Source organism: Ovis aries, chromosome 13 (assembly GCF_016772045.2).
Source record: "Ovis aries strain OAR_USU_Benz2616 breed Rambouillet chromosome 13, ARS-UI_Ramb_v3.0, whole genome shotgun sequence".
Taxonomy (NCBI): domain Eukaryota; kingdom Metazoa; phylum Chordata; class Mammalia; order Artiodactyla; family Bovidae; genus Ovis; species Ovis aries.
The window spans coordinates 16,335,374-16,349,999 of record NC_056066.1 but is presented as its reverse complement, the minus strand read 5'-3'; the positions used below and the strand labels follow the sequence as shown (position 1 = coordinate 16,349,999).

At 48.2% G+C, this 14,626-nt stretch overlaps 2 protein-coding genes across 3 annotated transcripts in view; one reads left to right on the top strand and one right to left on the bottom strand.

Annotated features, from left to right (window-relative positions):
• The window catches only part of CAMK1D (calcium/calmodulin dependent protein kinase ID), a 393,517-nt gene that overhangs the window by 322,805 nt on the left and 56,086 nt on the right, over window positions 1–14,626 (bottom strand). The window lies entirely within an intron of this gene.
• On the top strand, window positions 3,720–4,348 carry LOC114117553 (proline-rich protein 13-like). Its single transcript, XM_027976541.3, has one exon. The coding sequence runs from the start codon at window positions 3,816–3,818 to the stop codon at window positions 4,239–4,241; it is 426 nt and encodes a 141-aa protein (XP_027832342.1). The 5' UTR covers window positions 3,720–3,815; the 3' UTR covers window positions 4,242–4,348.

Sequence of the window (14,626 nt, the reverse complement as noted above, 5' to 3'; positions counted from 1 at the left end):
AACAATTCCAGTAGCATAGGTAAGTGCTGCCACTTACCTACGGTATCTATGGCACCTGACACCATCCATCCATCCAACCATTCATCCTTCCATCCATTCCCACTTTGGAGGGAAAGTAGAAGACTTCAAACCTGGCCCCGCCTCCTGGGTTGGGCCTGCCAGAGACACATGAAGACAGGCAGAGCAGACGCACGAGCCCGGAATCACCCACAGCCTTGCCTGCAAGCGAATGCGGGCTGATGGAAAAGGCTTTGGAGACACAGCTTCACGCGGGCGAGAAGCTCTCTGGGGCTGTCTTCCCTCCTCCAGGGGCAAGTTCCAGTCCACCCCCACTCTCACTAACAACAACTCCCTCTCACTGTCACCAAAGGTGAAGAACTGCTCCCAGTCTCTGGGAGAAGAATTACGCCAGCCCTGAAGCACCTGCAGACCTGGAAACCATCCATCCTCAGATTCACCCCAAATTCTTCCTCACACAGAAGTCAGACCCAGAGGATCCCCACAGCCGGCTCTGCTTGAGGAGATGCACTGAGCCTTCTCGGCTGTCTTTCCCCAGGTTGACCTGACGCTCCAGAGCCCAACTTGCAGCTAAAACGAATGTCCCAGTTGGAGGTCTGTAGGCTTTCAGGAGAAAAACAGTCAAGAGCTGCAAGAGGCTGCAGAGGGCGTCTCCACATCCTCACTGAAAGCGAGGAAGTTGTAAATCTTAGAATGTAATAAAGAAAACACGAATAATAGCCATCACTCCTAGCTTCCCTCGGCAAGCTCTTCAGGAGAGCTGAGAATTGACGAAGAGTCAGACGTGGTCACACAGGCACTATGAGATGCCTGAAAGGCAGGGACACTTCCCCACGGCCCCGCCCCCAGAGAGTGAGAGACACACATTCCACCCCCAAAGCCCTGGTTGCTCCTCACCAGACACGCAGGCGCTCTGTAGAGTCACACAGGCTTTTCTTATTAGTGAATGTTTTAAGCAAACCATTCCCTAGAGAGATGGGTACCATTTATCACCTCTTGTGGTGTGTGATTAACCAGTTCCCTTGGGGGTGCCTGAAGATTGATTCTATACCCCACTCAGTACCTGAGTCTGAGACAGGCCTGGGACCCAGGGCCCTTTGCTGCAAAGCCTGCACCTGGACACATCTCTCCTTGAGCTACAAAATGCAAAGAAACTGTATAGGACTAAAAAGAACTGCCTGCATGCAGCTGGGGCAAATTCTGGGCCCAAAAGATACAAAGAGACCATAACCCCAACTGCCACTTTTGAGGAGACTGGAGTCAAAGCAGGGTACTGCACATGCCCCCTGCACACAGCACCTGGGGTAGCAGTGAGAAGTCAAAAAACCTAAGCCACCCCTCCAACCCGAACCCTGGACACATCCCTGAAAAGTGTTAGTTAACTCAGTCATGTTTGACTCTGCAACTCCATGGACTGTAGCCTGCCGGCTCCTCTGTTCACGGGATTTTCCAGGCAAGAATACTCGAGTGGGTAGACATTCTCTTCTCCAGGGGATTTTTCAGACCCAGGGACTGAACCAGGGTCTCCTGTACAGCAGGCAGATTCTTAACCATCCGAGCCACCAGGGAAGCCCCGGTCACAATCCTACCCTCGCCCCATGTAAGGAACGCATGCAACTCCCTGCCCCCAGAAGCAAGTGAGCCAGGCAACCTGCTGTTTATTCTCACCACCCTCCTGCTGTAGCAAGGGTCCCAAAAAAGCCTTGCCTGAATTCCTTGTGCGGCCTCTAGACAGAATGAATTGAGAATTCAATCCAAAGAACTGATGCTTTCGAACTGTGGTGCTGAAGAAGACTCTTGAGAGTCCCTTGGACTGCAAGGAGATCAAACCAGTCCATCCTAAGGGAAATCAATCCTGAATACTCATTGGAAGGACTGATGCTGAAGCTGAAACTCCAATACTATGGCTACCTCATGCGAAAAACTGACTCACTGGAAAAGACCCTGATGCTGGGAAAGACTGAAAGCAAACAGAGAAGGGGGTGGCAGAGGATAAGATGGTTAGATAGCAGCACCGACTTAACGGTCATGAAAACTCCAGGAGACAATGAAGGACAGAGGAGCCTGGCATGCTGCAGTTCAGGAGTCTCAAAGAGTTGAACACGACTTAGTAACTGAACAACAACAGCGAAGGAGGCCACGAAGTCCAGCTGGTAACAGGTCCTCATGTCTCATCCTAGTGACTGAAGGATCCCAGCCTCAGATTCATCCAGACCCGGCTGCAAGCCTGGATCCCTCCCACTCAGTAAGGAACCAGTTAAGAGCTGACCCCAGTGTCCACTTCTGCCCTCAAAAACCAGGAAAGATAGCACGATTGTGAAAAACAGCTCAGGGGCTCCAAGTGACACATTGGAGAGGTGATGCAAGTTTGATTAACGTCCCATGAAACTCCCTTTAACGTTTTGGTTTATTGTTTTCATTTGTTCTTCCTCTCTCTACAACAGTCATAAGACACTGAGAACAAGATGGAGGGAAGATACATTTTGGAAAATAAGAAAATGAGGCCAAGCTCCTGATTTGTTATGCAAAAGCCCATAAAAGCATTTAAAAATATGAATCACACTGAGACACAAAAGCTCCAAAGGGAAACTAGAGAGAAATCCAGCACTCGAGACATGTGGGTTCGGGCTCCAGCTCTGCCCCTGGGGAAGCGTGTGGTCGTTACTGTCCAGGCAGCTCTTGAGCCAACATTTCTTCATTTGCTAAATCGGCAATGTCCTGCCTCATTCCCAGACTACGGCGTGTGGCCCATAAGTACGACAAAGGGAAGGTCGTGTAATTAATTCAAACAACTTGGGGTGAAAGCCAATTTGATTCAGGAGAAGGTCTAGATATTCTGAAGCAATCTGATCTCTTTCATGCTCATCAGAAGCAAAACCTTGGTGCTGCAGGGCACTCCCCCCCATCACACTGACATCAGCCCACCTGCCAGAGGGGCCAACTGCCCCCACAACACTTGGCTCTCTTATAGTGTCGATGGCTGCCCTTGGGTTCAAATGTATCACGTCGCTTTGTCCACCAATCCCTCTTTTTATGGCAAGTACCAAGGTCAACATCAGTTTAATCCCCTCCAAATGCCCACAAATTCCAAAAGAGCCGGATCTGAAGCGATAAGGGGTTTTGACGATTATCCTGGATGCCGACTTGTGTCCGAGAGAGAAGGGCAAGAGAGAGAAGGGATGTGTGTGTTTCCATTACTGTGGCTGGTGTTTCAAATGAGCCAAAAAGTCAGAGATTGCAAAAAATAAGAGGAGAAAGCAAGTAAGACAGAACAGAAGGAGTAGATGACCCACGGCCAGCTAAGGGACCCCACAAAGGGCATGCTAAGGAGTTGCTCTAAGGGCTGTCTGCCCTTGCCCGTGGGGCACAGGGGTCACCAAACCAGTAACTTAAATCCAACGAATGCAAACAGTCATGCATGCACACCCCAGGGACTTGCCAGGAGCAAAAGCTCAGGAAACTTGCAGCTGTAGACAGTGTGCTCTGCTCTCATCCTCCAAAAGGCCCCTGTGTGTACACCTTCCTCAGACCTGACTTTGGTGCCAACGGTCTGCCAGCCCCTGCGCTAAGCACCAGCACACCAGGATGGACGTGTTGAGTCTCAGGTGTCAGGAGAGAGACAGCAGGGCTGGGAAGGGCCACTGTGACACTAAGTGGCCAGGAAAGAGTGCTCGGAGGAGGCGACATTTAAACCGCACGAGGGAAGTCCGCCCAGGCAGTGGTGTAAGGGTGACCGGACGTCTGGATACCCCAGTCCTCTTCTTTCTCCATTCCTGGGCTGAAGGAAACATCTGAACATGTGGAATCCCAATGCTGGGCAGCCAGGACCATATCCACACCCGCCTAACGCTGGGTATCCTGGAGGTTGCAATCCTGCCCATCCACCACCTGCCAACCCTCCCTTTCCTCCAGGCCCTTTTCCCACTCCCCCAGGAGCACCGCAGGGGAATCCAGCCTTTCCCCCTGGTGGGCCCTGTCATCCTGTGCCACAGCCAGGATATCCAGGATGCCAGCCCTCAGGTCCCTACCCCCCTCCATATCCACCACCTGGCCCTGGCATGTGTCCTGTGAATCCATTGGTTCCTGGTGTAGTAGGACCAGGAATAGTGATTGACAAGAAGGTGCACAAGAAAATGAAGAAAGCTCATAAAAAGAAGCAGAAACACCATAAGCATGGCAAGCATTCCTCCTCCTCCTCCTCTTCCAGCAGTGACTCTGACTGAATACAGGGCCTGGACCCTTCCCTCAAGTCTCTCCAGTTCAGCTGCCCCATCAAGCTTCAGATGCCATCTTGTACTGGGGGAAATTAACTCTTACTACCCCTTCCCCTCAACCCCTGCAATCTAAGCCTCATTCTGCTGTTCAGCATTAACTAGCTAGGACAAATCAGAAAAGAATTGCCACGGGCTAACAAAGGCCATCTTCTCACTGCTTGGACAGAACTTTTAGCTGATGAGTTTGACAGAACTGTTTTTTGAAGATGGTAAGATTTGAGCTAAAATACTAAAGACAAGTCTAAGATCTGTAAAATGTGATTTTTTTTTTTTTTACTTTCTTTTGTAATTCTCATGATTGAGGAGATGCTGTGGACCTTGAGTTATGGAAATGAAAAACGACCTGTACCTTTCTTATAATTGTAGCATGCTTGGGTGATTCAGTGGCAAATAAACATTTCCCAGCAGGCCTCTTAAAAAAAAAATAAATAAATAAATAAACCGCACGAGGAATAGCCAGGAGAGCAGGTGGGGGCGAGGAGAAGGAGGAGGCAGGAAAGAGGAGGAGCTGGCCCAAGCCCTGAGCTGGGGAAGCTCTTGGGTACCAGAAGCCAGTGGCTGCGGGCACTGGTGAGGGAGGCATGAGTGCAAGAATGAGAGGGGGGCTGGGGAAGGGGGCAGAGGCCCCACATCTGAAGCCCTGGACCAAGCTAAGGACGCAGGGGTGTCCTCTGCATGCAGTGGGAAACAGATGGAAGCTTTGAAACAGGACATGCCTTGACTGACTGCCATCCCCCAGGGTTGCCGGGATGCTTGCATGGAGGAGGCAATGCTGAAGAAGGAGAAAACAAAAGGGGGACAGACTGGGAAGCCACCGCCTCTGCCCAGGAGAGAGAGAGCCTGGGACTTGGGTGGTGGGAACAGAGATGGGGAAGGACAGACAGCTCTGAAGGCTGACACAGGGCAGAATTCTGAAACCGGAATAAGAAAACTCAGTGAGAAAGAACAGAAAGGTCTGAGTCTTCAGCAAGTGTTGGCTTGTGGTGACGTCAAAACACTCAGACCAATTCCCAAATCTGGAGCCCAGGTGACAGGGCTCTCGGGAGCTAATGGGGCTGTTTAATGGGCCAGACAAAGCCTGGTGCATTCCTGCCACGAAAGGGTGAGCTCCGTAAAGCAAGGAGCATACTGCTGGCCCCGGGACAGCTCCCAGGGAGGGGAACACAGGAAACCCAGTGAAGAAAGGGGGACAGAAAGCCGGTCTCCCAGGCCAGGACAGCCCAGGCCGGCTCTCTCCCCGCTCCCACCTCTGCCCTCTGCCCACCTGCGTCCTGCTCCCCGCCCCACTGGACACCTCACTAGGCAGCGCTGTGATGCGCGTGCATGCTCCGCCACTTCCATGCTGCCCGACTCCGGGACCCCATGAGACGGGAGCCCTCCAGGCTCCTCTGTCCGTGGGATCTTACAGGCAAACTCCTGGAAGGGGCTGCCATACCCTTCTCCAGGGGATCTTCCCGACCCAGGGATCGAACCTGCAGTGCAGGCAGATTCTTCATCGCTGAGCCACGGGGGAAGAAGCCCTGGCACTGTAACAGGGAAGAATGAACCTGATTCCATATTGGATCTGGGTTGTTTTTTTTTCACTTTGACCTTTGTATTCTATTGCTTTTCCTTCAAGTTAAGAATGTCGTCTAGAGCCTGACACAGTCAGGATAGCCTATTCTCAAGCCTATGACCTTTAAGAGTATAACACTTTTCCATTCCTATAGAGAGAAAAAGTCGCAGAAACAGAATAACATCTGTTTCAATGGAGGTTTAAAGGAACATTGTGATCTGACCTACGTGGACAAAAGATTCCAGCGTCAAGAAGTTTGCAACCACCAACCACATCCCTCCCTCACCTTGCTGAAAGCCTTTGAGGAGTTCGGGATTTTAGGGGCCATGAGCCACCTGTCTCCTTGCACGGCCCTGCAATAAACCTTTCTCCACTCCAAACTCTGACGTTCTGGTGTTGTTTGGCTTCACAGTGCATTGGGCCCAGGAAAGTGCATTTGGTAGCAGCATTACACAGGCTCCCATGTGTGAACATCTGAAGAGCAGAGGGCAGGAGAGCGAGCTCAGGGTAACATGCCCCCCAGGGTACCAGCAGTGGCCTTGTCCCCATGACCACAGCTCCCTCTGGCACCCATGGCGCCCTTCTTCAGGGCTCCTCCCTTTGTCCCTTTGCCAGGGAAGCGGGTGGGGAGACTAGACTTTGGTATACCCAAATCTGTTGCTGATTCTTTCACCTCCCACTTTGGTTGTGAGCCCTCAGAGTGGGTCCCCATCTGAAACACTAGCGATGCTCAGGTGCCCAGGTGCCTGGAAACCCTCTAAGCCAGAAACACAGCGGCCCGTCCAGCACAGGGACGTGCCTTCCTGGTGCTGGGCTGACTCCACATCTGGTCCATTCCCAAGCACAAAGACATCTCAGTAAAGAGGAATCATTGCCATGCTCAAAATAACAGCTTCTCACACAGAGTGCGCTAGAAAGGAAATTGTAACATAATAGCAGGATCAGCTAAAGTTAAAGAGCTGACACATACCTGGCTGCGGTACAATCACCTCGAGCCTGAATTCTTTAATAGCAGGAGAATTTTCTAGTTATTATTCCCAGTTCTGCCACCAACACATTCAAAAATGTAACTCTTAATGCAGGATTTTACAGCCTTCTTGTCATCACACTCAAATCAGGACAACTGATACATGACACTTTGTGAGGACTCCTACTTTAATCCTGCCCCTGTATTCACTCGTTTGACATATCCTTGTCAGCATTTGTTGCCACTGGAAGGCACTAGGCCAGCCTCAGAGAGAATGACCAAGACGTAGTCCTTTACCCTAAAGGAGATGAGATTCTAGTTTTAAGGAATGAGATCAAGAAACACGCAATTAAATGCAAGGCAACAAGTGGAGCTCAGAGCTCAAGTCAGGAGCGGGGGAAATCTCCAGGAGTAGAAGCGTCTCATCGAGCGTGGAGGAAGGAACAGGGAAGGTTTCTGGACAGACTGAAATCCAAGCAGAGGCTAAGAGATGGGCAGGAGACAGTCTGAAGGGGTCAGACTGGATCCACATGTGAAAAGTGGAACAGGTCCCATGACACAGCCCTAGGCACTCAGAGAGAGTACTGAAGCTGAATGTGACCAGAGGTATGCAGGTGAGGAGGCTCCAGGGGGTGAGTGTGACACCTCGTGAACGACCTGGTCAATAGGGAAACTGTACGGTTTATCATCCCAACCGGGACATGCTGAGAGGGACATGTTGCGCGCATGGGAAGACACACCTAAGCTGGGACCGTCCTAGAGACACCAGACACAGGGTCGCTCTGCTTACACGGCACCTGACACTTCGCACGGACGAGGGCCGGCCTGATGGAGCCTGAGCGGGCGAGGAACACGAGCAGATCTGCGCTTCGGGGAAATCACTGTGGGCACCTCGTGGACACTAAGCTGGAGATAGGCTGGCACAGACCATGAGCATGGGGAAGCTGCTGCTGCAGAAATTCAGGAAGGAGATGGGCTCACTGCACGGGGACGGGAGTGGGGGTGGTCAGTGTCCACAGATGAAGAAAGACACCAACACTGAAATTTACCAGGTGGGAGGGGGATTAGAGATGGGGGCTGAGAGGAGAGACGGGCACAGGAAGGAGCCCAGCTGGTAACTTGACGTCTGAGCGGGGCCAAGAGAGGAAAACGAGAGGCCTCCGGGAGACGAAGGACTTGGCGTGGGAGCAAGGGAGAGGGTGGGAGCAGGTTCACTCAGGACACGCTGGGCTTGATTTTTCAGGGACGTCCAGGGAACCGATAGACATAGGGGCCAGGGCTTGGAAAGGAGCCCCAGGATGGCAATGGGGGCCTGGGACTTGCCAGCACACGGTGATGATCCAAGTGCCCCTGGAATGGGCAGCCGTGACCTTGAGAAAAGTCTCGATGGAAGGCTGGGGCGTACAGGCTGCAGTGAGTGCAGGAGTGAGGGGACGAAGAAACAAACTGGGCAAGTCCTGGAGGGTGTACTCCTTCTGGGGCTGGGGACATCGAACAAGACAGAGGGGGACTTGAAGCAGGAAGCTACCGATGTACTCAAATAGAGAGAATGTCACCGCCCAGGGGTTAGCAATAGGCCTCCTTACGTCCAGACACACACCATTCGGGATCTTCTTTATTTCAGTTCCACCGAAAAAAACCTAAAACAACTAAATTAGTCAGGATAAAACATCCATGGCTGTCTGAACAAACCTTAAGGGAAATGTTTCTTATGCTTATGAGACACTCAGCTTGTCATTGCAAGCTGGCTTCAATCTGATAGGTGAGAGGAAGACAAAACTCTGTCACTGACGCTTTCAGACTAACAGACGAGCTGGGTACCTGGTACTGTATTCCTCAGCATCTCACTCGGCAGCCAAAGGTAACAATTTACTTGTCACAGGGCAGAATTTAAGGGCCTCTCTTTCTGATACAGTTCACTAGTCACGCTTATAATATTAGACGAGGTCTATGAACAGTGTAAGACGAAAACGCTCTCAAGTGCCCAGAAGTACAGGGAAAGGGCATAAATATCCCTCCTCCTTCCTCTAATCATTCTGGACCATGATAACATCCTCGCTTTCTAGATATAAACACTCATTTCATGTACACAAGCAGTCCCCCAAAAGTAATAAATAATACTGCGTCTATTTTTGTAAACAAAAATCAGTATATTACCCGCCTATTTCCTAGAGAGAGCTCAGAGTGGTAAAACAGTTCCATAAGCCAGAATGCTATTTTCCACTTATCTGTAAGGTCTTTTTCTTTTGAAGCTCCAAGCTTCTCTTCCATTTTGGCTGGGCGTTCCCATGGCACGCCAGCACTTGAAATACAGCAGTTATTCACATCCAAGGAACTGTGTGCCTTCTAATGCCTGTTATTATGTGGTCATGCCTGTGGATTTGGGACACCTTCAGTCAGAGCTTGTGAGTGACTTTTTGATCATTGTGTGATTATCTCATCATCAACGTGGGCTGAAAATCAAGAATAACAAGAGAAAGAAAATATGACTTTATTTGTCCCTCCTGCTACCCATGACTAAGGTGCCCTCACTAAAGATTCATCCCTAATAGATTTATCTGTTAATCAGTATCTGTTAGTGCTTGAAACCAAGGAGAGAACTTCCGTATGGTTTAACTACCAAGTATCGGTAAAAAATCATTCCTGAATACCTGGCTTCAAGAGAATAAAATAAAACTACAGGGGCATGACTAAGACTATCAAAAAGTACCCAGGCAAAACGGCCCGACGCAAACAATGGGCAGTGAAACAAGGCTCAAGTCAAACAGACTGAGGGCAGTAGCTGATGTGGGAGCCAGCTGTGTGCGGCTTCAATGCAGGCCGGCGACACCAGGTCTTAAGCTCCCTGGGACCCTGACAGCAAGCACAGAGGGCACAGTTCTGCCCACAAAGCCTCTGACCCTAGAGCCATAGAGACGCGAGATGCTTTCTCCATGGGATCTCACTCTTCTCACCAGGCCCACAGAGCTAAGTCCAGGCTGATGCAAGCTTGAGAGAAAGTTCTTCCTGCGCTCAGACGTGGGCTTCCCTGGCGGCTCAGTGGTAAAGAACCCACCTGCTGAGGCAGGCAGCGCAGGTTTGACCCCTGGTCAGGAAGATCCCCTGGAGAAGGAAGTGGCAACCCACTCCAGGACTCTTGCCTGGAAAATCCCAGAGACAGAGGAACCTGGCAGCCCACAGTCCATGGAGCCGCAAAAGCGCTGGACACGGCTGAGCACCCGAGCACACACGCGCACGCAGAGGTGAAAGTAGGAAGCAGAAGAGGCTCAGCCACCGGGAGCCCATGCCTGCCTGGCCAAAGGGACAGGCTGGGGCTCACCGAAACCCTGGTGCTGGTCAGGGCCTCCCAGCTCCCGAGGGAAAGCAGTACATGGAGCGGAAGGCAAGCCTGTGCGGCACACACTACGCTGATATATCAGTAGAAGGGGCCCCTGCCACCCGCCCCCTCGTCTGATGGCCAGAGCACCGAACTCTTAGGTTGGCCCGGATCCCAAACTGAGCCCGGAAGAAAGATGACAGCCCCCTGGGAAAGGAAGAAAATACACCTGCTATTTCATTTCATAGGAGGCTTGTTAGAAACTCGACATTGGCTGTGACAGTACTGATGGAATCTAATTGGTTTACTGCTGAAATCTTCTGTGTTCCTAGACTGCATGACAGCCCTTTGCAAGAGAGAAGCTGTTAGAAATAACCAGAAACTTCAAGCTGTCTGGATGTTGCACTTTCCTAGATAACTCCAAAAAACAAAGACTATACTGGACTATTTCCACCAAAAATTCCCAAAGAGTTAATTAAATGAGTAAGTCATGTATGGATGTGAGAGTTGGACTGTGAAGAAAGCTGAGCACTGAAGAATTGATGCTTTTGAACTGTGGTGCTGGAGAAGACTCTTCAGAGTCCCTTGGACTGCAAGGAGATCCAACCAGTCCATTCCGAAGGAGATCAGCCCTGGGATTTCTTTGGAAGGAATGATTCTAAAGCTGAAACTCCAGTACTTTGGCCACCTCATGCAAAGAGTTGACTCACTGGAAAAGACTCTGATGCTGGGAGGGATTGGGGGCAGGAGGAGAAGGGGATGACAGAGGATGAGATGGCTGGATGGCATCCCTGACTCGATGGACGTGAGTCTGAGTGAACTCCGGGAGTTGGTGATGGACAGGGAGGCCTGGCATGCTGCAATTCATGGGGTCGCAAAGAGTCGGACATGACTGAGCAACTGAACTGAACTGAACTGAAGCCTCAATTACCTCAAAAATTTACTAATCCAGAAAATCCACTGCCGATAACGCCTTGTTGGAGTTCTAAAAACAGATATTATAATTTATAAATAATAAAAAGATTAGGTACTTCCCTAGTGGTCCAGTGGTCAAGACTTTACCCTTCTAATGCAGGAGGCCCAAGTCAAGGCACTGGATGCCTCGTGCTGCAACTAAGACCCAATGCAGCCAAATGAATAAATATCTAGAAAAAAAAAAAGAATTACATAATATTCACTCGAAGTGGCCCATCAGTGTAAAATATTAAAGGGCTACTGTATCACGCCTCTGCTACCTCTATCACAAAAGTATTATTTTTTAAATATTCTATCCAATTCTTCATTGCTTACTAAAGGAATTTTTTAACTCAATTAATTTAGCTAGTTAACTGAAGTCAGTAAGAAAGTAGGATCCATTCAGAGTCGAGCCCCAGATGAAACAGCTATGGTGGTCACTGCTGAGATGCAAAAGCAAACTTTGTTTTTTAAAAACCCAAATAAAACTGCAGGAACCCGAAAATGGTGTTTCCAGTACTCGTATTTTCTGTAGCCTAGAAACAGCAGGAACTCCTCTGGCTTCTCGGTGTCTGTGTATGTGTTTTCTCTTCGGATCTAGGGCTGAATCACTCTCTGGCTTCATTCAGAATAACTGAGGCTCAATGGGGACTGGTTACTTGTTCCCAGTGGTTTATGCCCCAGGAAGCATGGGTCTGATTTACTACTAACGTGTGCCCTGTGTTTTGTTAATAAAGGCTGTGGAAAAGTCAGAAAACAGCACTTGGCTCTCACGTGGATTTTCCTATTTTCTTCACAGTAACTTAGAAAATGTCACTGCTCAAAATCAGTAGGTGTCAGGGAAACCCCCTTCCATTCTTGGAATCTCCAGTAAATGGCCACAGGCCAGCAAACCTATCACTTTGGGATTAGTTTTCTCAGTTTTGCCTACTCATTAAAATAATAATAATAATAATTTAAAAGATGGGAGGGGCTAGGGGGTAAATACTGATGAGACTATATGTGCCAAATTTTGAAGAAAATATATGGTAAAATCATTAACACTTATGAAATCTCCTGTCCCTGGGATTTTAAAAAGCAGGGCAGGATTTCCATTCATTTGAGATGAGGTTTGAAATGGATGACCTCCCAGGGACCTTTCTAAATTTTAAGTCAAAAATAGAGAAGTCCATTCACTCAGCAAAGTCAAGCAAAAAAGAAGCAGGCAGCCTGTTCCAAAGTTTCCTCTGAGCAATACCCTAGCTACAGCCCAACCTCAGTTGACATCCGTCCCCTACAGCAAACCTGTGGACATCTCCCAGCAGGGGGACCCACCCTTCTCCACCTCCCACCCAGGTCAGGGTCGGAACCTCCTAGACAAACACAGTAGTTGGTACCTTTGGCCCAACTGAACATGAGGGTTTCTTGTAACACTTTGATTAGCTTTTAAATAAAAGTCTCATTTCGGGGAACTTCCCTGGCTATCCAGAGGTTAAGATTCCATGCTTCCAGTGAGGGAGTTTGGGTTCAATCCCTGGTCAGGGAACTAAGATCCTGCGTGCTGCATGTCACGACAAAAACAGATTTTTTAATTTGTAAATAATAATAATAAAAGTTTCAATTTGGACTTTCAAAATAGCCAAAAAATTTTTGGATGATAATCACTGGCAAGAATGTGATAAGATGGATATGCTCAAACAATATTATTAATAGAAGTATAAATTAGCAAAAATCTTTCTGATAGCCATTATAGCACCATACAACCCCTTAAAACAAATATCTATCTTTTAACTTAATCCTCCAACTCAGAATCTATCATGAGACCCATGCTTACTGAAGCATTATTCACAATTCCCAAGATATGGACACAACCTAAGTGTCAGTCAAAAGGATGGAAGAAGACATGATACACACACACACACACACACACCAATGGAGTACTATTTAGCCATGCAAAACAAGGAAATCCTGCCATTTGGGACAACCTGGATGGATCCTGAGGGCATTATTCTGACATATATCAGATAGATACTGCACAGTACCACTTATAGGTGGAAGTATGAAAGTATTAGTCGCACAGTTGTGTCTGACTTTTTACAACCCCATGGACTGTAGCCTGACAGGTTCCTCTGTTCAAGGAATTCTCCAGGCAAGAATACTGGAGTGGGTAGCCATTCCCTTCTCCAGTGGATCTTCCAACGCAGGGATCAAACCTGGATCTCCCGAATTGCATGCAGATTCTTTATCATCTGAGCCATGCGAGAAACCTATCACTTATTGGCAGGATATTTAAAAAGAAGCCCGACTCACAGAAACAGAATAGAAAAGTGGTTGCCAGAGTTGGGGTTTGGGAGACTGGGGAGAGGTTGGTAAAAGAGTATAAACTTTCAGCTGCAAAATGAATAAGATTGAACGTAAAACATGGTACCCATCGCTGATAACACCATGTTGTGTAACTGAAATGTGCTGAGAGAGTAACACTTGAATGTTCTCACATACACACAAAGATAAATTTGTGAATTGATGGGTGATGGGAGATGTTAACTAGCTGGGAGTTAATCTAATTAACTACATTAGAGTCCTTTCACAACGCATGCATATATTAAATCACCACAATGTACACATTTACACTTTAAATATATCACAACTTTGTCAATTATACTTCAGTAAAGCTAAAACAAATCAGAAACAGGAGGAAAAAAAAAGAAAATCAGGATTGTGAAAGAGTTTTATGCATCAGGTAATTCTCTGCATATGTTCTTTCTAATAGTTTAAAAAAAAAAAAAAAAGGAATAAGCCAAATGTTGAACAACATGAGAAGAGATAAATAAACTAAGGCACATCCAGACACCAAGGTATTAAAATGCCACTAGAAAGCATATTTGCAAACAGCTATGTAATACATAGTAAATTACTCTAGGGATAATGTGTATGCTGAAAGAAAAAAACCTCAGGTGTAAAGTTATAGAGTTAGGATGCTACCAACTTAGATAAAAGCAATTTCACTCATGAAGACAATAGTTACAGTACGTCAGTGATGAAGCAAGTCCCTCTCTAATGGTCAAGTAGGTCCATCTTCACCTCTCATCTGTCAACAGCTGGCCAAACTCTTGACCTCCATAGGGCATCACAACATGATAATTATATCTCTCCCTGGGTGACATGTCCTCTAACACAGCTGACCTATGAATGAGAGCTCCCTGCAGGCAAGGACCGGTCCCAATATTTCTTTGGATACCCAACAATTTATTCTGCTCTGACACCCCAGAGATGCTTATTCATTCCTGCATAGCTTGCCATATGTCAGCATGGAATGCCCAGATGGCAGGAAGATACTGTCTTTTTTTTCTTTTGTGACTTTGAATTTCTTTTTTCAAAAAATTAATTTATTTATTTTAATTGGAGGCTTGACTTTGAGAGAAAATATGCCCAGTGTGCATTTGATGTCAACGTTCGAGCGGAGCCATGGTATCAGAGAGCCCGAGATCACCCCTTGCACACTGATCAGCTGTGGCCTGCCCAGACCTCACTTTTGCAGGAACCAGGAGCCAAACAAAAGCTCA

Excerpts from the sequence above, each read along its gene's own strand:
- LOC114117553 (XM_027976541.3), top strand. The coding sequence starts at position 3,816 with ATGTGGAATCCCAATGCTGGGCAGCCAGGACCATATCCACACCCGCCT.